At 50.1% G+C, this 25,629-nt stretch overlaps 1 protein-coding gene across 2 annotated transcripts; it reads right to left on the bottom strand.

Moving 5' to 3' along the window:
• Positions 1–640: 640 nt before the first annotated feature.
• LOC118211076 (inositol hexakisphosphate kinase 2-like) lies at positions 641–25,629 on the bottom strand. Of its 2 annotated transcripts, XM_035387862.1 has the most exons (6): positions 25,474–25,629; positions 7,597–7,950; positions 4,680–4,905; positions 3,210–3,379; positions 2,665–2,840; positions 641–2,439 (listed from the first exon to the last, which is right to left on the bottom strand). In XM_035387862.1, exons 2-6 carry the CDS (start codon positions 7,826–7,828, stop codon positions 1,840–1,842), a joined length of 1,404 nt encoding a protein of 467 aa, XP_035243753.1. In that variant the 5' UTR covers positions 7,829–7,950; positions 25,474–25,629; the 3' UTR covers positions 641–1,839. The 2 variants fall into 2 exon arrangements, with proteins under 2 accessions (XP_035243753.1, XP_035243755.1); XM_035387864.1 differs by lacking the exon at positions 25,474–25,629 and having other exon boundaries at positions 7,597–8,260.

The following is a 25,629-nucleotide window of genomic DNA, read 5'->3' as shown; positions in this document are numbered from 1 at the left end:
GGATGGCTGAATGCCTATCAGTTGCCATCTTCCAACAGACTGAAAGCCACCTCTTCAGAATGTGTCTGGCCCCTCTCCCATCCCCATCCCACAGCACTTCTCATTTAAGGTATTAAAGCTTTTTATGGTATCAGATGTATCAGATGATGTTTAAGATTTGTCATGGTTCCAGGTTGGCAGCACACACTGCATGCTTGCTAGTCAGGCGATGCTATTAGCCAGGTCTGCTACTGCTGCTCATATATCTCAGGCAGATGAACTTCATTTACACTGCAACCTAATTTAGATAAGAGTAATGAGTGAAATGTAGTGGTTAAATCAAGGATCATCTATCGGTGTGGTAGCAACAAACCTTACACTTGGTTTAACATGACTCAGAAAGGTTTGTTTAAACTACTGTTTCAATACATGCGTAAATTCAACAGGGGACTCATTTCAATTTATCTCAAGGGGGCTTAATTGATCAGTTAAAAAACGGTAATCTCACTCATCGACAAAGCAGTTCCAAAACTCCATTTCACCCTGACTGCCTTTTTAAAATTTTTATTCTGAATGAGACAGGTCCACGTCTCCCCCCACCCCCGTAATATTACTACCCCCAGCTCACCCAAAGTGACAGCCGAAGAAACGGAAAAGAGCATTGAACACAAACAAAAAGGTCTTTATTTATTCTCCGACATACTGTGGACACACATGTATATAAGGTAGAGGTATCTGAATCCATCAAATAACAATAGTCATTAATATTATTATACCATTAATAATATGGAATGTAGACGTCATCCACCTTACAGTTTATCAGTTCTTGCTTAATTTATGAAAATTTTATGAAATAGTCCAAATAAAGATCTATATTCTCTGCATTTCTACAATATATCTTAACATATTCTCTCTGAGTGACTACTGCAGGAATGATGAGGGGGGTGGGGGGGTCACCGGGGACAACAAATAAAAATCAAAAACAAACAAACAAAAAAAAGTCTGATGTTGACCCCTCCCCCTCCCAAACCATTTTTTCATTCCGGACCAATATCCTCTTCATCCCTCCATCCTCTTCCACAGGGGGACACGGAGGGCAGAACTCAGGGAGACAGACGGTGAGCTTCCCTCTTTCGATCACAGCTCCCTCTCTTCATTATTCTCCTCCTTTCCAGTCGTCTCCACTCTCGCTATTCTTCCCACTTCTTAATGGTTTCAGTCCCAGCACACTTTGTGGGTGTGTGTGTGTGTGTGGATATGGGTGCGTGCATGTGCGTGCGTGTGAGTGTGTGTGTGTGTGTATGTGTGCGTGCGTGTGTGTGTCACACGAAGCTGGTGGTTTAGATGTGCGGTGTCTGACAGAACCTTCTGTTTCAGAAGGACCTGGGAAGATTAGGAATCCATGATTGCTTTATTGTGTTTTTATTTACACATTTTTTAGGTTCTTTGTACGTTAAAGTTTTTTATTCTATAAAAATGAAAAAAAAACAGTGCAAGAACATAAATGAGGCTAAGAATCATTTAGTCAAGTAAACAAAAGTGGGAAAAAGATCACAAATTTCAACTTTTCCTCTACACACACGCACGCACGCACAAAACAAAAAAAGCAAAGAAGAAACACCAAAAACACCAAAAAAAAACAAACTAACAAAACAAACAAAAAAACAAAGAACTAGCAGAACATGAGTTAGTTCTGTCCCTTTTGGTCGGTGGGAGTAGTAACATCTCCCCTCCCTTCACCTGCTTAGTTCCACTGTCCTGCTCAAGCCCCGCCCCCCATCAGGGGAGGCGTGGCCTGAGGTGCATGTGTGGGGGAGGCAGGTCTTGCTGCAGATCGATCAGTCAGTCAGGGGGTGTGGCTTAGTCGGCGCTGTGCTCCTCCAGCTGGGAGATAATGGTGATGAGGTTCTGCAGGCCGAAGATGTAGCCGCTGTCCTGGCCCTCGTGCACCACGCTGGCGTCGCCGTAGTGCCGGCAGGTGGTGTGGGCGAAGTCGATCATGCGCACGTCCACCAGGGGGCACCCCTCCCGCCCGGACGCCCGGCTGATCACCCCGCCGCCGGGGCTGCTGCCGCTGCCCCCCCCGCCCGACGCGCCCCCGCAGGGGAACCCGAACGCGCCCGCCTCTTCGTCCTCCTCCTCGTCCTCCTCGTCGTCCTCCTCGGACAGGTCGTCCTCCTCGCCCTCCTCCCCGCCGCGGAGGCGGGGGCGCTGGGCGCGGGGGGCCTCGCCGTCGTAGATGATGAGCAGGGAGCTGGAGTAGAAGCGGTAGGACTCGCAGCCCTCCAGCGCCGCCTGCATTTCGCGGAGCCGCCGCAGCACCGGGGACAGCAGCTCCTGCCGCAGCCGCTGCCCGTCGTGGAAGAACTGGAAGAGCGCCTCCTTGAAGCCCGGCAGCGTCAGCTTGCGCCCGTGGTACTTATTCATGAACATCAGCTTCCCGGAGTCAGACTGGTACACCTGCAGGGACACGTTCTGCGAGTGAGCCTTTTACTCCCCAACGCCAGGAGCATGGCGTTTCCCTACCTGTGGCCCCGCCCCCTCCCTACAGGCCCCTGCTCACCCCGCCCCCTCTGTGCTGCCCTGCCCCGCAGCCCCCTCGCTCACCCCGCTCCCTTTGCACAGCCCCGCCCCACGCCCCCGCCCCCTCTGCACAGCCCCGCCCCGTGGCCACGCCCCGCTCACCTGCATGCCGCACAGCCGCACGCCGATGCTGGCCGAGGTGCTCTGCTGGCACTTGCGGATCTGCGTGGCCTTCTTCTCCTCGGTGGCGTCGTCCCCGTGCTGCCGCGTGCCCATCTTCAGGTCCAGCACGCACGGCACCGTGTGCCGCCACGTCAGGTTCTCCAGCAGGATGAATTCTGGGAAGGGGGCGGGTCAAGGAGGCGCAACGGCAGCAGACAGAGAGGCCTCCTACTGTAGGAACATCAGCAGCTCTACAGCAGGCAGCAGCAAAGCGGCCATCTGGAATACATGCCTATTACTGCATCGGCTGAGAGGAACTAAGCTCAGAGTGAAGTGTGACGCTGAAGTGAAACTGGGAATGTAAAAGTGAAAACCGCTGTGAGGGGAAGGACGTGGTATCGGTCTGCCTGAAGAGCTGCTGGTCTGGGGGAGCTGCTGGCCTGTGGGAGGAAGTAGACCTGCTGGTCTACAAAGCCTGAAAAGGGACCGCTGTACCAGACACTGCTGGACATTTCCAGAGGCCTGGCTTTGTGAGGGAAGGATACTGTATTGGTTGCGGTGTTTGGCGTTCTCCTTCATCCTCTGGAGGTGCTGCTGGTGACACTTGAGGCTCCAGGGGTTGTGCTTGACCTGGGGCACTGCATTGCTCTTCTCCAGGCTGTAGTACAGCACCTCGGCCTGCTGCAGCCAGTCCAGCTCCTCCTCACGGTTATGACTGCGGAGGAACGAGAGGCTCTCATTGGTCACACGGACGCAACCTGTCGCACCACGCTTACGTTCTCAGTACAGGAATGTTCATGTTTGACTGAAAGGAAAGGAGAGCAGACTGTGTGTGTGTGTGTGACAGACAGTGCACACAGTGTACCATGTGTGCTTGTGTTGTTAACTCTGAGGCCCTCGCTGTCTCCACCTCCCTGCGGGTCAAGCCTGTGTCACTGCCCAAGCTCCCGATGACATAATCCCTGTACAGATTAACCCCTGCTTGCCCTGCCCCAGTCTGAGCACATTACCGTAAAGCACTCAGTACCACAGCCCCTGTACTTTAATAGAACAAGCATTTTAAGCCTTCTGATATTGCACTGTGACATTGTCTCAGTATGGATGTGCCTCTTTGTGTTCTTCAATGTGAGAGCGTCTAAGCGAGTCTCAGTGTGGGAGAGTCTCAGTGTGGGAGCGTCTCTGCCTGTCTCAGTGTGGGAATGTCTCTGTGTTTGAGTGTGGGAATCTCTGTGTGGGAGTGTCTCAGTGTGTCTCAGTGTGGGAGTGTCTCAGTGTGTCTCAGTGTGAGTGTGTCTCAGTGTGGGAATGCCTCAGTGTGTCTCAGTGTGGGATTGTCTCAGTAAGTCTCAGTGTGGGAATGTCTCAGTGTGTCTCAGTGTGAGTGTGTCTCAGTGTGTCTCAGTGTGGGATTGTCTCAATGTGTCTCAGTGTGGGAATGTCTCAGTGTGTCTCAGTGTGAGTGTGTCTCAATGTGTCTCAGTGTGGGAATGTCTCAGTGTGGGAATGTCTCAGTGTGAAAGCGTCTCAGTGTGTCTCAGTGTGGGAGCGTCTCAGTGCGTTTGAATGTGGGAATGTCTCAGTGTGTCTCAGTGTGGGAATGTCTCAGTGTGGGAATGCCTCAGTGTGAGAGTGTCTCAGTGTGTTTGAGTGTGGGAATGTCTCAGTGTGTCTCAGTGTGGGAGCGTCTCAGTGTGGGAGTGTCTCAGTGTGTTTGAGTGTGGGAATGTCTCAGTGTGTCTCAGTGTGGGAGCGTCTCAGTCTGGGAGTGTCTCAGTGTGTAAGCGTCTCAGTGTGTCTCAGTGTGGGAGTGTCTCAGTGTGTCTCAGTGTGTCTCAGTGTGTAAGCGTCTCAGTGTGGGAGTGTCTCAGTGTGTCTCAGTGTGGGAGTGTCTCAGTAAGTGTCAGTGTGGGAATGTCTCAGTGTGTCTCAGTGTGGGAGTGTCTCAGTAAGTCTCAGTGTGGGAATGTCTCAGTGTGTCTCAGTGTATCTCAGCGTTTCTCAGTGTGTCTCTGCACCTCTTGATCTTGTCCTCCTTGCGTGAGTGCCTGCTCCGCTCCTTGCCGTAGTTGTCATTGTCCAGCAGCAGGGCGGAGGGCTTCTTGTTGCTCCACTTGAGCAGCTTGTTCTTGGGCTCGCTGTCGGGGTCCACGTTCTCCATGTCGGGCAGCTCGCTGTGCAGGGGGTAGGCGATGAGGCACAGGTTCCCCTCCTCATCCTCCTCGAAGCTGACGGACACCACTCCTGCGCGCAAGAGAGAGGGGGCAGCAGTGAGTCACACAGCCAAGCCTGCTCGCAGCCTGAATGCAGAGCCAGTCTTACCCCTGCCTGTCCCAGCAGCACCCTGCCAGAGCCCCACCTGAGAGAGCACAGAGCAGGGACAGCAGCACCCTGCCAGAGCCCCACCTGAGAGAGCACAGAGCAGGGACAGCAGCACCCTGCCAGAGCCCCACCTGAGAGAGCACAGAGCAGGGACAGCAGCACCCTGCCAGAGCCCCACCTGAGAGAGCACAGAGCAGGGACAGCAGCACCCTGCCAGAGCCCCACCTGAGAGAGCACAGAGCAGGGACAGCAGCACCCTGCCAGAGCCCCACCTGAGAGAGCACAGAGCAGAGACAGCAGCACCCTGCCAGAGCCCCACCTGAGAGAGCACAGAGCAGGGACAGCAGCACCCTGCCAGAGCCCCACCTGAGAGAGCACAGAGCAGAGACAGCAGCACCCTGCCAGAGCCCCACCTGAGAGAGCACAGAGCAGGGACAGCAGCACCCTGCCAGAGCCCCACCTGAGAGAGCACAGAGCAGGGACAGCAGCACCCTGCCAGAGCCCCACCTGAGAGAGAGCACAGAGCAGGGACAGCAGCACCCTGCCAGAGCCCCACCTGAGAGAGCACAGCAGGGACAGCAGCACACGCAGCATTGGGGCATGTGGAGGGGTGAGTGCGTGAGCGTGTGTGCGTTAGGGAGGTACAACCGAGAACAACACAACCCCGCTAAGAGTCAAAAATAAATAAATAAATAAATAAATCACAGGAGCCGTTTGTGGTTTCACTCCAATCTGATCTCTTTATTTGCAATGAACAGCTGGTTCATCACAGAAATAAGCTTCATATTCACACATTACGGCTTCCAAACTGCTGAAATAGACGCACTGCTCACCCACAGGACTCAAACAGATCAAAGAGATCAGCCCTACGAAAACACACTGCTGTACATATTGACACAGTGACAGGCTCCACAAAAGTGCACCTCACACAGGGTTCAGCAGGCAGCGCGAACGCCGCGTTAACACAGGAGTGAGGAAGTAAGCGGGGTCCGCACGCTACGAGGAGGCTCCTGCGCGGGCTGGTCCGGCGTGCACGCTCGTCTGCCGTGCACGCTCTTTCTCTGCAGTTCATTTACGGGACAGTCTCTGTGCGGAGTCTCTTCGGCGTGCTGTGAGCTCAGCGTTTATTTCCGTCTCTGTGCACTTCCTCCCACGACCGCACACAGCACCCCCCCCCTCCCCCCCTGCAATGTACACCAGCCAGCAACTAACAGTGCTCAGAGGGAGGGGAGGGGGTATGTACAATCTAACACAAGCAGCTGAGAGAGAGAGAGCGAAAGAGAGAGACAGAGAGAGAAAGAGAGAGAACCACAGGAAACAGACAGATGGTTAGCCATCCATCCTCGTAGAGGAGTTGTCACAGAAACAGCAGAAATATTTTCTCACTGTGGAGGGGGAGGGAAGACAGCACAGTTCATCCACACCCTCACTCTGCAAGGCAACAAAGACAACCCGATCCTTTCAAAACGTTAAAAGAACACAGCCAATCATTACACGGGGGAAGTACTCTTAAGAGAAACCAAACAGAAAAAAAACCTGTCCATCACTTCTGAATCTCAGCTGAATTTCAACTGATAAACGAAACTGAAATCAGGAAACGAGAGCATCAGTTACAGACAGACAGAAAACAAAGCTCTGCGACTAAACTGGCAGATGAGCTGAAGTTTGGTTAGGAAACCAGCAGCAGATCGTCCCGTGTAATTCCTGCCAATGATCTTCACCGTTAGTGATGTCATCACCTTGCAATTATCTTTCTTCTTGCCAGATGACACCCTGGGGGGAATTAGCAGAGTGTTTTGCGTTTCAATTCTAAATTTATGGCACGCTCCCCACGTTTCCTCATTCTCTCCACATACCGCTCTGTGCTTACGCTGAGCCTTTCGGCCTGTGTGCGCACAGGAGTGCTGTGGGCGGGAGCTACGCGTCTGCGTGCGGTATTATCGCCTAGCTCGTCAAACCTGTCCTTCAACATGTCATCCATTTCCAGGTGTCAGCCAGTTCCAGCACCAATTCCTAAAAAAACATCAGGGAGAGCTCCGCGGGCTGGCCGGGGTGCCGAGGAGGGGGGCGAGGGGTCCAGGCAGGGCGCGGGGCGCTCCTCCGTCCTTCCCGTCCCGGGCTGCGGCTCCTGGGGGGGGTGGGGGGGGGGCCCGCGACGGCGCCTCGTCCTGAAGGGCTGGGACAGACACGGAGCGCGATCGCGCCGTTCCGACAAGAACAAGGAAAACGCTCCCACCTGCCTGTCCCACTTACCTGCCCCCTGAACGCGGGCGTCCGCGGCACGGCGCCCTCTAGCGGCACGGCGGTTAGCCCTAACGCGGTACCCTGGCTCGCTCGCTCGCCCGCATCGCAGGCCTACAGACGCGCTGGCCAGCCAGCCTACCCTTCACAGTGTCCCCTCAGACAGCCACACAACGCCTGCACCTGAATCCACCGCACACAAATCACCCAGACAGCACATCATGACCCACCACACACCTGCTATAAGTCATTCACAGAGAGAGAGAGAGAGAGAGAGAGGGAGAGAGAGAGGGAGCGCTAGGCACTAGCAGCAGCACACACAGGCTGAATGAAAGCGTTTGCGGGTGTGTACTTTGGGGCGGGCGCCCGTACCTCTGTACTGCGGGGTGAACTTCCTCATCTCGGCCGGGAGGCTCTTGTAGAACTGGTGCTCGCGGGGGATGAGGGGCTTGCAGATGGTCTGCTCGCTGAAGCGCAGCACGCAGGAGTGGCCCCCCACCTGGTGCACGAACGGCTCAAGCAGGACCCCCTGCAGGACGCCCTTGCTGGCGCTGGAACAGCTCTGCTGTTCTCCCGGCTGCATGGCCTCCAGCGCGGGACTCATCCTCTGCCAGCATTAGACTCCTGGCGGCGGGACGCGGGATCCAGCGGAGGCAGCTCGCTCTCTCTCGCTCGCTCGCTCTACCCTGCGAGGGCTCTGGCTCCTCCCGCAGGCCCCTGCTGCAGCTTCACAAACAGGAGGGAGGAAACGGCAGAGGGGGAGAGAAAAAAAACCTGCTCAGCCTTTTTATTTCCTCTTTCCGCGTCGGAAAACAGCGAGAAACGCGCGCGTGTAGTCCGTCTCCGGGAGGGACAGGGTGGGAGCCCTTAGTTTTGGGGGTTTAAGGCACGGACAGACCCGCGTTTGTGCTGGGGCCGCAGTGGTGAACTGCGTGAGAGCGGCTGGGTTCCTCGCTCCGTCTCTCGCTCCCTGAAACTGAATGTGATGCTATGAGCAGGATGGAAAAAGATCACAACAGGGTGTTAGGCTCCTCCCACTGCCCGCCTCTCAGCCAATCACCGGCAGGCAGCTGTTGTTGGGTGGAAGCTCCGGAGAAGCGAGCAGCCAAACAAAGAGAGTGAGAGAGAGCGAGAGCAAGAGAGAGAAAGAAAGCGAGGGGGGGTTGGGGGAAAGCAGAAAGAAGAAAGAAGAAGAAAAACAGAGAGAAAAACACAGAGGACGAGAGGGGTTGCCTCCACTGAGACATGCAGAAGAACAGGAGCGCCCTGTCACTGAGAAACACTTCTCCATATACTGACAGGCTGAGAAACAGACAGACGGACTGATGGGCTGGGGTTGAGTATGCTCAAGATCAGGAACTAAAGCAACATCAACAAACCTATGACCCCCCCACACACACACACACACACACACACACACAAACACAAAAATGCACATAAACACACACACACACACACAAACACACAAATGCACACAAACAAACACACAAACAAACAAGCACACACACAAACAAACAAACGCACAAACAAACAAAAAACAAGCACAAACACACAGACACATACAGAAAGGTGGCCGAGAGGGGTTAATAATAAGCATTACGTAAGGAGCCACAGAGCGGGGGGGGGGGTTGCGAAGGGCTTTGGTGTTCCGCTGTGGATGCTGTCTTTGGGGGCTGCACAGATCAGGCCACCTAATCCCAACGCTCCAATTAGCACAGATTAAAACACACAAACAGGAACTAAAGCACCGCTGCTCAGAGAGAGCCACCTCTAGTGGTGCAGAGATGCTACTGCATGAGCTGGGGTGGGTATTTATAGCTCTAACGGGGGCCGAGGGGGAGCTGACATTAGCTGTAACGATCAGCGGCAGGGGAGACACCAGTCCACAATCCAGCCTTCTGGACCACACAAAAGGAAGAATGGGCCACAAAAATCTAGAATTAAACTCCTACAGAGAAGCATGGCGGCCTGAAACTGTGACAGGGTGAGATGGGACAGCCCCGTGTCCCAGTCACACCGGCGCCCACTGACACATCACCCACCCAGCCACCGGCCCGTACCCAGCACGGCAGAGTCACGCAGACAGCCTCCATACAGCCCAACGCTCCCCACTGCTCCCCACCGCTCCCAAACGGCCGCTACACGCCTGGAGGTGGAGCGCAGGACAAAAGACCAGCAAGCGCACAAACAGGGGCTGCTGCCTGCACTCAGGAGAACTGCTCTCCCACTGCGATGCCACTGCGCAGGCAGGGCGATTCAGAGCCACGTCTCAGCCCAGGCCTCTCCCAGCTCCCAGCCCTCCACCCACACCTAATACCATGGGCTATTACATTGAAATCAGCTGTGGCACACAGGACTCCTGCATCTATCAAAGGACTCTGTTCTGCACCACAGTCATTAGCAATTATAGACCATATTTTCTGAAAAATACTAATTTCTCACTTCCCTTTAAGACAAAATTACTTACACACTACTTTCACTTTACACATTCTGACACAGTAATCTGTGCACGTAGCAGCTGAGTTCAAATGAAGTCAGTCCACGTCTTTATAGGGCTGCACTGTTGACACCATTCCCCATAGGGCTCTTCCCAACTGTAACTTCAATTGTAATTGCATGTCAATGTGAAGGCCTGACAGTGAGCCAGCTGCAGTGCTCCTGCACGCGCACCAGCCATCCATCAGCTCACGTCTGCATTGAGTTGTGTGCACCCTTCTGTCAGGACGATCGGCAATCCACTGATCTGGCCTGGGCCAATCAGCCTGCCTCAGCCGTTCTTCCAGGGACAGTGAACGTAAATTGTGCTTTTTCTCCACCGCAGATAACTGGCCCATCTGTGACCATTTAATCGTGATCTGTCTGGTAATGGTAACTAAGAGCGCCATTCGGTCCGCCGTAAAAATGATCACCCGCCAAACTCGATCTCGCGAAGGCGCCGAAGAGCAAACGGGGTCACGCCCTGGGGATTACAGGGGATTTAGCGTGTTTGTGGGGTGAGGATTCAGATGCTGTGAGTCATTCTGCTGGGGCCCTGTGCACGGGCCGGCCGACACAGCACCTGTGCCTGGGAATGTGACTGATCCAGATGCACTCCAGCATTATACAGGCCAGGGGAGAAAGCCACTGGGAACAAGGCGTGACTATTTTTATATGCTGCCGGTGCTCTGCTACTCCGCATTACAAGCCTAAGAGGGTAGTGTTCTTCCACTGGGCCCCTATCTGCCACCACAGATCAGTTACAGCCATATCTGCAGCTCTGCATCACTGTCAATCCCACACGTTCCCATTATAAGCCATCCTCTGTTCAGTTCCAGCCATACACAGACATCACTGTCAATCCCACACATCCACATTATAAGCTATCCTTTATTCAGTTCCAGCCATACACACAGCTCCACGTCACTGTCAATCCCACACATTCAGAGTCTCAACTCTCCTTTAGCCTATTCCAGCTCGTGCTGTTGCATCATGATGACGAGCCTGCTGCAGACACAGGCCCACGGTAGAGCTGACTGACTCTATGAGGCAGTGCTAATACACAGGCTCCTCTCCTCACAGTGCATTCGTGCTGTGAAAGCGGTATGGCCACACAGCGCAGGTGTGCTGATAGATCCACTGAATAAGGGACTGAAAGGCATCTGGCAAAGCAGAACTAACTCAGGTATAAGCCCCCACCCAACAACTTCTATGCCAAACTGTCCAAGGTGGGGTCATCTGACGATTGAATTTGTGGTTCTATGGGTTGTAGCGCTCCGCAGCAGCCCTTTGTTGGCTAGCTACACCTTTTTGTGTGCACTTATGCAAGTCCCTACAGCTTGAATGTAAATAATGGAGAGTGCTACTGGCTATGCACACAGTGATCAAGTAAGAGCAGGAAATGGCCATCACTTACTCATACAACGTTTGTTCTGGAGCAGGACCAGGACCTCACAACACACAAAAACATGACAACCTCAGACTCAAACCAGAAAAACTGGGTTTTACTTGACTGGCCTCTAAAAACACTTGGCAAGGCCCAGGGCCGAGGGGGTACTGCTTAACACAGGCCGCTTCACATGCATTTGGTGAAATTAAAGTGTGGTAAATGTGAAGGTGTTGACTGAACCAAAACCACACACACACACACACACACACACCGGTGAGAGCTGAGAAAGCCCAGTCAAGGTACAGTAAAGGTGCAGCAAAGGTGCAGTCAAGGGCACAGCCCCACTGCCTGCCTGGGCTTCCACGGTGGAAAAGGGCTCATCTGATCAACTGGCTGCGCACCAGACAGGGGAAGGCCTCACAAATCCGACAGGTCACCAAGTAAAGCCTGGATATAAATACCTCCAGCGACCTGGCTGTTCAGACACATATTCTAAAAATACACAAACAAATCCACACAGACAGACAGACACACACACACACACACACACACACACAAACGCATACAAGCAAGCAAAATGAACAAATACTATTAGGATTGGGGGTTCATACAGAAATCCATGGAGGATATGAATACACCCGACTAATATATCACACAAATAAAAACGTGACACAGGAGACACAACACACGCTGTTCCTGCAATGGCATATCATTCCCTGCTCTCTGCTACGTGAGACATTCACACCAGAGGAGACACAAACATTCACACAAACATGCACGCACAAACACACAAGCACGCACGCGCGCACGCACACACACACACACACACACACACAGATGCACAGGAACATTACACAACACAGAGATGGCAGGGCAGTGCCACAGGGGATGAGCGGTGGCTGGCAGAGGGGGGCTATGCCCTGACCCACTTTAGAAGGAGCAGCTGCATGTGTCTGTGCCAGTACATTTCTCCTTGCATTTGATAACAGTGTTGCCATGGAGAGAGGCTGCTTTCAAGGGGAACGAGGGGAGAAGTGAAGGAGTTTGGGGGATGGGAGGTGGTGTGTGTGGGGGGGGGGGTGGGGGGCCGTCCTGCGAGGATTAAACAGCAAGAGGGGTTCTCCGGACCCCCCTCCACAACCTCACTACTCTGTAGCACAGGCCCAGAGCGTATTAACGATTCCACTCCAGCAGCAGCAGAATCCCCTCCAGCCCCTCTGTGCCCTGTACATAACCCATGTGCGTGCCCGAGACAGCGGGCTCTGTGCCCAGCATGCGCGCACACACACACACACACACACACACACACACACACACACACACAAACACACACACACACACACACACACACTAACTCTGCCTCCAGAGTGGGTGGGGTCGGGGGACGTGTCCTGGTCCCTCTCGTTTACCCATCCTCCCGTTTCACATCCTGCCTCGGCTCCTGCCTGTTCGCCCCACAGAGGGGCGGAGCTTACAGCGCCCGTGTGGGGGGGGTGGGACGGTTCAGCCTGACTGAACACAGACCCGAAGAACCAGGACAGGGGGCCTGACATCAACCTGGTCAGTGGAGAGCTCCTCTGGATGAAAGCATCTGCTAAATGAATGTAACTCTGCACTGGGCGTGTATACACACACTCACACACACACACACAGATACACACATATACACACACCAACATGCATACAAACACACACACAAACACAAATGCACACGCGCACACACCCACAAACATCCACACAAACACAAGCGCGCGCGCATGACACACACACATACACACACACACACAGCGTGGGGCGGACAGAGAAGAAGATGAGAGGAGGATTAAAAGAGAGGGATGAAAGCGAGGGCACAAAGTTAACAAAAGCTCCATGACGGCGGACAACAAAGCCGCTTGCGTCAGAGCGCGGCCGGTCTCCGGATCAGCAGCATCCCACAGCACTGTGTCCAGCGCTGACCTGAGCGGAGACAACCTCCTTACCTCAGTCCTCAACTGCTCTTTACCATGTTTACTAGCTCACTGCCATTCTTCACCACCACCATCACTACGATACAGGCTACTGCAACCATGAATATGCGCAAAAATGCCATTACAGGCTAAATTATCATGTAAATGTTCTTTACCACATTACAGAGCTACTGTACACGAGATATTTATAATTTCATATCCTCCCATAGCCCTCAAATTCATTCATAAAATCCCTATAAGAGAATACCTTAAACACCACCCGTGATGCTATGAAACTCCCATCTTTACTAGAAATCAGTTGAGCCAGACAAACATTCACAGCCCCTCTCCCAATTTCCGGTGTACGAAGACCAGGAGCCCTGCAGGGGACCCCCCTCCAGCTGCGAGCCGACCTGTGCCTTTGTCTTCTTACATAACCAATGTGAGCGCCACAGCTGGTCTTAGCCCATCTCTCAGGAGAGAAAAGGTCACCCATCTCTCCAGGTCTTAGGGCGCTCGCTTTGTGTGCAGGAAAACCCTGGCAAACTAAAATGGGCTATGAATCAAATATACAGCCAGCTAAAATGATCATAATTTAAGTAGACATTGTTCTACCATAGTGTTTGCTGTGTTATTCACTGCTTTTTGCTATGACTGTGCATACTGGAAAGCAATGCTGCGTCTTTATTTTTTTGGTGTACAGAATGGATGTTGGTAAGCTGTGCTTTTTAGAGAGTGAGGGAAACCTGAAGTGTGATTCACTCCTCATAACCACCAAGTTCATCTGTGGTCATCAGCCGGGCGCAGCTTTGTAGCAAACAGGAGTGAAAAAATACAGGATCACAGCCAGAGTTCAACCTAACAGCCAACAGCAACAGCAACTCCCTGTTAGCACACGCACACACATGCTCACACACAGTTCAATCACGGGCACCCTTAATGGAAATGAGGAAAGTGTATAAATTAAAAAACACAGACAATCAGCTTTAATTTATGCTCAAACACACAGGCAAACTATATAGGCTAGCTACTTTTATTCCAACGCAACATAAAAATCCAACAACAAATTAAAAATGCTTGAAAAACAAACTATAGGGAACTTTCACACGATTCATTTGCAACAGCAAGTCGGATCATGAGCATTAATGCAAATGTATGACTGAACGACTGCAGCCTGTATTCACACAATAATAAGGGTTGATTTTCCTGCTTGATTGTAGTCAACATCGCACAGAGATGCAAATGCCAAATACCAGTCATGTTATTACGATTTCTAGACAGACAATGCACCTCTGAAAAAAGCAGCATTAGAGGTAGCCTAAATAAAGTTCACGTAAGATACAACTGAATCTTGAGAAGACTATGCAGGAGTGAATGCAGAGAGGGTATACAAACGGCAAACACAGATATAAGCCATAACAGCATTTTCAAAATGTTGGGTCGCAAAAAAGCAATGGTAGGAGGAGTAAATATCTGACTGCTCCGTGCCAAGTATTCATCAGGCCTCCAGTAATGAAATAGTAATGAGCACAATCTTTCTGTGTGACAGCAAACAAAGGGACATCAGCTGCAGCAGGAATGCCACGAATATTCTGTTCATTATAATGACATGAACATGCTGAAATCAGATGGCGCCATGAACACAGACTGATTTCAAAAGCACATTCTCTGCTGGTGACAACAGGGAAACCATACGTCAGAGGGGCTCGACACACAAACATGCCACACACAGACACACACAGACTCACACACCAAACACACACTCACCTGAACACTAAGGTAAAGCCAGAAGGCACAGCATATATTCACTATAGAGGAGTTCAGAAAGGACAGTGCTACAGTGTCCCATCAACGAGAAGTTTTGGAGAATTCCCTGTCAATGTTTACACTGTTGGAAAGGTTGGATTAATGAAGAGTGTATGATTTTAATGAAGAGTGACACAGCAGGTGGTTTTGTTGATGGTAGGAGAGTCTGCTGATGAGAAGAATGCAGAAGAGAGACAGTGATGAGTGTGAGACAGCACAGGGAGGATCATGGGAAGTAATAACTAGAGTGGTATTAAAGAGTGTTAGAGTGTGATAGTAGGGAGTGTGGTGTTGATGAGAGGTGGAGAAAAGGGTGGAGGCGAAGGCCTCAGATCAGTGGAGCCGGCTGTGGCGCCCTTTGCTGTGGCACGGCACCCGATCCCAAAAGGAGATCCGATTTCGGGTTTGTGTCCCTGGGGCACGTCCAGGAGACACGGCGAGCCTGGCGAAGTGACGCAGGAGGGGGCTCAGGGACACCCCCCCCATCCACCGCTCCGGTTACTCGCACCTCTCCCCCCTGCTGCGGCTGCTGCTGCTCGGCCAATCGGGCTGAGGGGCATGCGCAGGCAGGCCACTTCCCCGCCTCTTTCTCAACAGCAGAACGGGCGCGGTCAGCCACACCGACCGTCACACAGCCGCGGCGGTCGCTCTGCCCATTACGCCATGGTTACCCTGACCAGGCATCACACAGGCGCTTACACGCCGGAAACAAGGCCCGCCTCCGGCCCAGTCATTAGCCTGCGGCCGGGCTAACCTCAGGCTCACATCACCTTTACGTCTCAGGGGATTGGATTTAGGCCACACGGTCTCTTATTACAGCTAAAACCAGGTTTAGCCTTCTCTTCCACAGAGCGAGAGCTAACACAGCCTGACCCCAGAACAGCAGGGTGGCTTTTCCTGTTTGCATCGCCCTCAAGCAGCGCTGCAGTACTCTACATGCCCTCACACTGACTGCTGCCCTCTGCCGTGACTGAGAAACTGCCCGGACTCTACCAGCAGCCAAGCTACGGTACCTTCAGAAAAAGCCACATGCTGTCTCCTAACTTTCTCTGAAGCCATGGTCCCTTCAGATAAAGCCACATTCCGTCTCCTGCCTTTACCTCTGCTGTGCTTATTTAATCTATTCTTTGTGATGACACTGGGAGGAGCAAGGCTGTTACACAGCCTGCCAAATTAGCCCTAAGCAAAGCAGAAACCTGGTGAACTCAAGACAGATCAGCACACGAAAGCATGCAAATAGAGCCTGAACCAAGTCAGCTGGCCTGTTTCCAATCCCATGGTGGATGAGTGGTACAATGAGCCAGTCTGCTTCCAGCTGCACAGTGGAAATGGCGTATTCCTCTCCTACAAGTGTGTCCAAAAATCTGGATGCTGGAGGGGCAGGGTATTTGCATCTCAATCACTTGTGTTTCTGCTTTCCATACATATGAAAATTCTGAGACATTTTCAAATTAGCTTAGTTTACATGACAAACAATTCTGAAAGAACACACCCACTACACTGCACAGCTCACACTCTGTGTCACCACTTAAACTCATCACTCCAGACAGATCTGGAGGCACTGACCTGTGTTACCAATGCCTTCCACACAACAGAGGGACTTTCCACACACTAATATAGACACCGATGACCTGCAGAACTGCTCTGGTCTGGAAGTCTCAACGCTCTCACGGGCGTTTCCGTGCCGAACACCCCACACCGCACCTCCACGAGAGCAGGAGAGCATGCAGGGAATGTGGAGGAATGGCCTCTGGTTAGACCAGGCCTCTCGCCCCACTCAACACCCCCAAACAGAGCGCACGGTGGTCAAGTTCCTGGGATTCCCAGAACTGCAGGACGGTGTCGTTCTCTCGAGCCGCTGACACGTGCTGCGATGAGAAGGCGCAGCGGATGCCTCGTCCAAGCGCTCCGGAGACAAGCGCTTATGGAGGGCACACGTGCTCCGCTAACAGGCATTCATCACACCGGCATGCAGAACTTCAGACCATGTTCTCTGTGGCCACAGCCGGCATCTCACACAGGATGAAGATCAATGGCCTGGCCCAAGAGGCCCGTTAGCCGTCCTGGAATAGGAATGCAGTCTTTTCAGACAATTCAGTGCCTGAGGAGCAGGAGGGGGATCTAGGGGGCTTTGGAAACTGGGTCTTCTGTTGGTATCCCATCCCAGCCAAACCCAGAAAAGTGCAGAAAGGTTCACAGGTTACTGAACTTCACAGAGGGACAGCAGAAGCCTGGTATAGCAGATGCAGCAGAATGAAATGGAACCGAGAACGCCAGGGCACATTAGGGACACTTTGCATCTAAAGAACTCTCTGGGGTGAAGCCAAAAGAAACCGGTCATGTGTCTCCCTGTCACATTTGCACTGGTAATTGTCATAACCCCTAATGATATCGCCCCACATAACCTTAACTTAAATAACCTGGAGCCTGACAAGTACGCACAACGATGCCAACAGAATGATTGCCCAAAGAAGCCAGCAGATTTATGCTAGAAGTCGTAGATATCTCATTTAAAATCTTACCTATGGAGGAAGCTCTCCTTTTCACTAAGTAGCCTATAAATAGAAGTAGGCTATATTATCTTGCACAGCTTTTTTTATCCACCAATGGACCCTCTAAAAACCAGAAACCCAAGAAGCCAAGTGACATTGTACAAATCAATTCTCTTGTCTCAGCACTTCTCACTGGCTCTGAAACAGAAAACTTGCCTATTTCAAACTGACCAAATCAGCCTTTCACTGAAGGTTGTGATGAAAAGAAACTGAGAGAAAAAAGAGTTTCAGAAGAAAATAACAGATTCTTTAATTCCCTGATACAACCAAATTATAGCTATACTTTGTCCTGTACAAGTTTGAAGTAGTGTTTTTTAAATGAAAGAAAAATCTGAGGTATGACCTGTTCATTCACTGAGGAGAGGAAGGTACAGAGGGAAAAGGAGAGACATACTGGCATGTGGAGTCAGACGTCACAGAGATCTCCGGCTCTTTCTGAAACTCAAGCCGGGGTGTAAAAGTTTAACACGGAAATGTGATCATTTGCAGGGAGACGCCTGAGATCTGCTGTCTTAACCTGGATACATAATACATGTAGAAGGACAGCAGGCACAGGCACACACACACACACACACGCGCACACACACACACACACACACACACACACACACACACACGCGCACACACACACGCGCACACACACACACACACACACACACACACACACACACTGGGCTGACACTTCTTCTTTGAAAATCAACCTTGTCAAATCTAAAATGTAAAAAAAAAGTTACATTCTGAATATGTAATTGTAATAATTGTAACCCCGTTGCCCAGACAAAATAAGGATCCATGTTAGTTACAATATAGTGTATTTAAGCTATTTAGCTACAGGTTTCGTGTAAAAATAAAATTGGCCCATAAAACTATATATTTAGGCAACATTTTATAGAAATTTTCACAAAAAACAAACGAACGAACGAACAAACGAACGAACGCATGCATGCACGCACACGCACACACGCAGAAAATATCAGGGTCTAGCTGAGCTCAATGCATACCCAAACCAAACTACTCTATACATAACAGTGAACTATAAGCTACGCTAAGATGTCTACTTGTGTGGGAAGCACAGTAGTGTGTGCATGTGGGAGGTGTAGTGCAGTGTGCAGTTCTGGTGCTGCAGACTCAGGGATCAGCACTGTTGCCCTGCATGTGAATACAGCCTCACATGTTTCTGCAGAAGAACATCCCGTGTAGACTCTCCCCGCCCCCCTCCTCCAAGCCAAAACTGCACCCCTCCAAAAATGCCTGCACCCTCTCTCTGTATTCCATCCCTGTTTCTGATCCTCTCTCTAATTGAAAGAGGAAGCCTTAACACACTGACCCCATCATCAGCTTAAGTGCACAGCCATCTGTCAATCAAAAACATCACACTGTACATCAGTAAATTACACTGAAGATCTCTCCTAGTCTCTGTACTGCTCGCTCGCTCCCAGTCTGCACCCCCCCCCCCCAACCAGAGTGGAATTTTCCACTCGAGAGATCTGCAGCTGTGGTGCGGGTGTGAAGTGGATGCAGCGGTGATGCTGAGGGAGACATGCAGAGTGGAAAAACACAGACCCACAGAGTGAAAGCCCCCATCAGCCCACGGACCGACACGCTCAGCGCTGCTCCAAAAGGCTCTGACAAAAACATACAAAAAAAAAAAGCCTATCTGCTACCTTCATATTTACACAGCCAAATTAATTTGCATTTGATACAGAACGTTTAAGACCAGGGGCAGAGGACAGGAGGTGAGTGTGCACGTGCGTTTTTGTGCGTGTGTGTGTGTGTGTGTGTGTGTGAGAAAGTACGAAGGCCAGTGTCAGTGTGTGTATACGTGTGTCCCTTTGTGAAACTTACGTATGAGTGACTGTATGAGGGTAAATGAAGATGAGTGCTAATGTATGCGGGTGAGAATATGAATGAGGATGTTGTGGTGGGAGAGAACTGGGCTGTGGACTGAGATGAGCTGAGGCAGTGATGAGCAGTGTGTGGTTGGGTGTCGTCAAGCTGCAGTGTGTCATCCCTCAACTTAACGCCTCCCCAACACCACCTCCCAATGTCACTAAAGAGCTCAGCTACCGTGCTCCTGCATGTTCTGAGCACGCTCGCATGCACACACGCACGCACGCACGCGCAGGTCTGAAGTGAGGAGGATGTATAACCAGGTGTAAGGCGACTGAGTGACTGGCATGCTCAGTGTAAAAGTGGGCAGCAGAGGGACTAGAATTAGCACTGGCTGTACATGCAGTCACAGCCTGCTCCAACAGCCCTGTATACTGGGCTTCAACAAACAGGGCACAGGCCACCATATAAGAGCATGCTGTTGCTGTTACTGGGGAGGGTAAAGAGAGTGAGTCATACAGATACCCCTGCCTTGCTCCTAAATAACACCCCCCCACCCCACCCCCCTCACGCTCCCGGGTCCCACTGCGTTTTGCAGGGCACATGCAGTCCAGCTGGGTCGGTCAGCTGCAGGAGCGGTCCGCGTTCACGAGCGGTCGTTTCAGGCCGTCTACGCGGCCGGATCCTGCCGCAGACGTCCCGTGCCTCCTCCCGCTTCCATCTGCGCGAGACTCCGCCCCCATAGCAACCCCCCTGTTGCTCCTCTTTGCTAAGTCTGTATGGCCTGGGATTGCTTGGTCCAGAAACATCCTGTGCGTCATCATTTTTCAGGCATTCACTATGCACAGCCTCCCACAGAAGACCTTTCCTCTCCTTGATGTGCTAGTTAGATGCCGTTTAGCAGGAGTCGTTGCCATGGCAATCGCTTGAGTAAAGCGGAATGCTGCTGTTGTTTCACCCTCATCGGCTTTGCTTTCTTCTGACCGTTTCCTAAACTCTGCGACACCTTTCTTGACTGCTAACCTTTTTGCACTCTGAAGGGAAGGCTAGGCAACAACTTTCTTCTCAACTTCATTTTAGTTCTCTATGTTTAGCCTTATATGCTTCATATTCTCCTCTGGCTTTCTTTCTTTCCCTGAAAATAATTCTGCCTTTCAGCGTTGGAGAGTGGGGCCTTCTTGGGCATTCCAAAAAATTATGGGAGCAACTTAAGTTCAAACCTCATGGCAATGTTTATCTTACTCACGTTACAATACAAACTCCACAAAGTAAATCAGCAGGTACCAGTACAGTTGCTATTACTGAAGAAGTCCATATGGTGTGTTCAGAACTTTGATATCCATATTAATAGGCAATAATAAGAACTTTGTCATGAGGCCATGGACTGCTCTAGAATGGATTTAAAAAAAGGATTTTTAGACAAAAATTGATATTATACCATACAAATTTTGATAATGGTGTAAATACTGCAAATCCTTCCATGTATTCCACTTGCATCTGCAAAATATATTATGAAAATCATCTTGCAGCGTTAGCCTATTTTTAGTTTGAATTTTCAATGGCCATGTGACCATTTACTGTTTAGCTGGAATTGCCCCCTCTTTAAACTTTCAGACTGTCATGTCTCCATTTCAGACATGTAAAACAGGGCTCACCATCACACAGCGAACAAACAAAAAACCCAGAGAGACAAAGAAAGAGAGGAGGAGAAGAAAAGAAGTACAAAGAGGGAAGTATGAGGAGAAGCGGCAGAATGTAGCAGTGGGGGGGGGGGGGTGTAATGGGGCGGATGACAAGCTGGAGAGAAGTATGCGGGCCGGCGTGAGAAAGAGAACCGGTCTGAGGGATCGTCTGAAGGCGCAGTAGGTTCCCACGCACGCACGTACGTACGTACACACAAAATATGCACCCTTTTCAATTAAGCCTGCAGTTCTTCTGCAGAGCTCCTCAGTAAATACTGAAATGCAAAGACTTCCAGGCACCTGCTCCACTGGAGATGTTGTGACTGTGTGATGATGCGGACGATACCCTCCTAACTAGAACCCTGCCTCCCTGGGTGTGGCCAATAACAAGCTGCCCTAGGCTTCCAGTCTCAGTCCACACTGGCATGGTCAGCATAAGGCTGTGGGGCGTCACGCTGCAGAGGGCGAATGCTTCAGCTGGGCAGCTTTTAAAGGCAGCGAGCAGCAGCCTGAGCGGAGTCCAGCTCCAGCTCCTCCCCTCCGCGCATACGAAAGCTGCGTAGTGCCACTCCCAGCTTCAGCTTCATCTCAGACTCCCAAAGCGACACAGAGGCGAATCCATTTCTCAGAGCGCTGGCCACAAACGAGAACAGCGTGTTCCTGTCTCCACAAACAGAGCAGATGGCACGACTCACTACAATCCAAATCCAGCCAGGCGCCAGGGAAACGTTCTGAAAACGACCGCGCTATTGCTACATGCCGCGTGCTCTTTCTCACGGGTAACCTTAGTCGCAGTTTCCTGGAAACATCCTGCTCGTCTGAGTAACTAAAAAATAAGAAATTTAAAGGTAAAGACGGCCGCCAGGGCCAGTAAGTGCCAGGGGATGACTCTGGCTCCTGAAAGTGAGCGCACAGTTTAAATATAAACACAGTCCTCCCTCAACAAAAGGGCAGCCATGCACACAAATAGCTTAAGTGTGAGGGAGCTGGGCTCAGTGCACTTCGCTCTCACTGCCCACACCCCCTCCCCCCATCAGAGCAGTCTCACTGCCTCCACCCAGGGAGGACAGCAATCCCACTCCACAAAATACTAACACACGATGCTCAAATACGTCAGGACATACAGAACCAGAAATTATTTACAACAACATGAAAATGCATGTGCTGTGAACATGATTCTCTTTTAAGCCTCACCTCCCTATGGGAAACTTTCTTTCCTTCTAAACAACACTTGAAAACCCAGAGGACTCCTGGCTCCTCCTTCGCTCTGATGAAATAAGTCTCCCTTGTGCAGGCGGAGGACTGAGTTTGCCTTAGTGTATGCGCATGTGTGTGTGTGTGTGTGTGTGAGAGCTTGTACGTACATGTGTGCTTGTGCGTGTGGATTAAAAGGAGATCGGTGAGTCTCTGATCAGAACAGCTGATCTATCCAGCCAGGTTCACAGCCAGTTTACTGCCTCTCAAAATGGAACAGTTTTGAGTTTTGCTATATGTGTGTGTGTGTGTGTGTGTGTGTGTCAGGGAGGCAGTTCTCTATACTGCATGTACACGAGCCTGTCCTCTGGGATCCCATTAGTCTCTTCCTGTTGACCAATGTGTCAATCTCAGGCCAGTGACTAGGGTCATCTGCAATAAAGGGGGAACCTGCTGGTGCAACTGCCATTCCAGGAGGTCAGGAGGGCAAAGCTGCAGGGGAATTCCTGTTCCTGAGAGATACCCCACCTCTTACATAGCAGATGGGAAACCAAGCAACGCCTAGCTCTATCAGGCATGATTGTTTATATGAACTGATCAACCAAGAAAAGTGTGAGCAAGTCACAGTCAGACTTCTACATCTCTATGTTAGTTTGACTCAAAAAAGAAATGGGGAACAGCAGTGTGTGAGACTAAAGCAGATTTTGGTATTTTTTATTTAAAATGTACCTGTATATATTTATTAAAGGTCACTGTCTTTTCTAAGGGAATATTTTATGCAGTTTTTGGAGAAACCTGTCCTCCAACCGAATAGGACAACTGGACATGTACTGTATGAGGTCAGAGTTCCTGCTACTTCAGCCCAGCTTCTTTTCTGACAGTGCCTTTAAAACAAATAGTGTCTGTTAAACAAATAGTGAAAAGGGGTCTAATAATTCAGCCCAAATTACACAGCAAACTTATCCAGAATAAAAGCCTGCAAAAGCCTGCAGCCATGCCCCCCAAAACAGCACTGGAAACTGTCACCTCCCAGACCCATTGTTTAGTCAACAGCTGCAGGCAGTACATCATTTCTCTTACCCAACATCAAAACATTTTCAAATCAGTCAATTAAAAGGTCATGTCTCAGTTTCCTTCTCTGTGTGCTGGTCATACAGAGGCAGCTGATGGTTGGTCCTTGAGTATTGACACCATCTGCAAATGGCTAAATCCTGGGTGATTCAGGGCAATATATTTTTGAGATTATTTATACAACTGTCAAGATATTCACTGTACCAGTTCAAGTTACCTAACAACCCTTGCAGGCTTTCAGCGTACAGTCTTCTGGGCCAAAGCCCAGCTCACTCACAGCTACTCTCTCTCTCAAGCCACTAGCTATAGGTTACTTCAGGCCCCTACACAGATGTCTACACTAGCATTTTTTCCATGGAGGACGTGTGCACCCAAGTTAAAAAATTTAGCACACTAATGCATTCCAATTTGAATATTTGCTCCTACATTATTTTTCCAGTTAGCAGACATACATTTGCTGACACAAAATGCTTCTAAAATGGGAGAACTGCGGAGCCCTGCTACACACATGACTCTGGTCTCATAAAAAGCGTAAAATTCACTATAAGCCAATCCCACAATGCACAGCAATTGACCACCATGACAGACGAATTTCAAGCCACAAGCCACTCTCCCGAAAGTAAAGCAGCTTATGAATTATAAACATGTGTATCAGTGTCAGAGAGGGCCGAGGACACACACTGAAACCAGAGACCTGCCGTCACCTCTTTGACCCAGGACCTTACACCACATTCAGTGAAAACAAGCACTCTCCCATTTCAAAATGCATGCACTCTGTCTCCATCACACACAAACAAACACAGGCACACACACACACACACACTAGTGGATAAACTGAGGCCACTGGCAAATGTACTGCTGTGATACCCTGACTCACATGTTTCTGACAGAGACAACGCATCTCTCTCCCTCTCTCTCTCTCCACCTCCCCACTCAAATTCAAATTCAAAATCTCTCTCTCTCTCCCCCTCCCTCTCTCTCACAGGGTCATCAATGTCAGCACACTGGCAGCCACTCAGCTGAATGTAGAGCACTGCCAAAATATCAATATCAATTACTGGCAGTTTCATGTGCCTGGAGCTGTTGGTCAGAGTCAAAGAGGGAAAAAGAACGACAAAGAAAGAAAAAGAAGACAGGAAGACTAACTTTACTGGAATAGGTATCTGTATCGATTACTACAACATTTTCTTTAGTTAGTAAGCGAAAAAACACAAGCTCAAATCTGTTAATAACTTGCTCTGATTAGCGGTTTTATTTATTTTAATTACCTCATGTAGCATGATTACACCCTGTGAACACTGATGGCTGTTCTAGCAAGCACCATCCGAGCAGCTTGTGAATATGAAACAATCACAAATCCAAGTAGAGCTTTGCAATCTTTCAGGTGGTGGGTTATGCTACCAATGCTCACTGTATTTAATTTAAATTAAATGGAATGGAAACGGCCGGTGGTTTCAAGTGTCATGGTTATCGCTTTAACAAACTTGGCTGAATAAAGATTTAAGTGGTTCCTTAATGTAATTTAGTCCATTTGTCTTTCCATATTCCAACACATATTAACACCAGCTTCAACATTTTAAAACAAACCCAAGAGCACCACACCGAATTGACATTTAAACTACAGCCCCCAAATATAGACACCATGGGATGTACCTAGGTCCTACTAAGCTGATAAACTACAAGCCTTCAAATAGGAAGACCCTTGCGGGTTCGTGTCTTAACTTGTAACGTTATAACTTGAATAATTTCAAGCATTCCAGCATTATTTATTGTATGTTTTTAGGATTAAGTAGCTACAATTTAAAAAGATACCAGTGATAGCAACCTGCAAAAACTAACGATAGCCAAGTAGCTAAAAATATGCACAGAGCAGAACGCTGCGTTAGCGTATAGCCAAGTTTAACAAAGCCTACACGGTGACCGGCAATTTAGCTAAAGTTAACTAGTTTAGTTAACTAGTTAACGTTACATCACCGGACTCAATCAGATACAGCTGTAACATAGGGCAGTAGCGCTATCAGAGAGAATATAATGTGTTATCAAGCCGCAACTGTTCTACATGCTGACTGCGCTACCAGCTAAGTTATACTAGCTAATCAATGTTAGCTAGCTATTCAGATACATCCGCACCAAAAAGGTTATCTGCTATCTAGTGTGCTGTCACCAAAGAGCATAATGTAGGCTAATCGCTGCTGCCACTCCAGATACATCAATCGGCTGATGGGATATTCCATTGAAACTTCTCGTTCACTGATGGAAAAAACCCATTCATAATCGAAAAATAATTATCTAACGTTAGCTACCTTTCAACGAAGTGTCTTCTTGTTGGTTATTTAATTTGGGTTGTTGAAAGACGAATTTCTTCACCTCGTAATCGCCAGTTGTCATTTAACCAACCTAAAATGGTGGACGGAAAATTTTTAAAACGCCTCGTTGCTTCATTGGTCTAAAAGATCGTA

This window comes from Anguilla anguilla, chromosome 13, assembly GCF_013347855.1.
Source record: "Anguilla anguilla isolate fAngAng1 chromosome 13, fAngAng1.pri, whole genome shotgun sequence".
NCBI lineage: Eukaryota > Metazoa > Chordata > Actinopteri > Anguilliformes > Anguillidae > Anguilla > Anguilla anguilla.
This window is presented reverse-complemented; position numbering and strand designations above follow the sequence as displayed.

What these genes read in the sequence shown, in the direction of transcription:
- LOC118211076 (XM_035387862.1), bottom strand. Translation starts at nt 7,828, where the DNA reads ATGAGTCCCGCGCTGGAGGCCATGCAGCCGGGAGAACAGCAGAGCTGT. An exon ending in AAGGAGGACAAGATCAAGAG is followed by an intron (nt 3,380 to 4,679) that starts GTGCAGAGACAC and finishes GTTCCTCCGCAG; the next exon opens with TCATAACCGTGAGGAGGAGC. An exon ending in CAAACACCGCAACCAATACA is followed by an intron (nt 2,841 to 3,209) that starts GTATCCTTCCCT and finishes CCCCCTTCCCAG; the next exon opens with AATTCATCCTGCTGGAGAAC.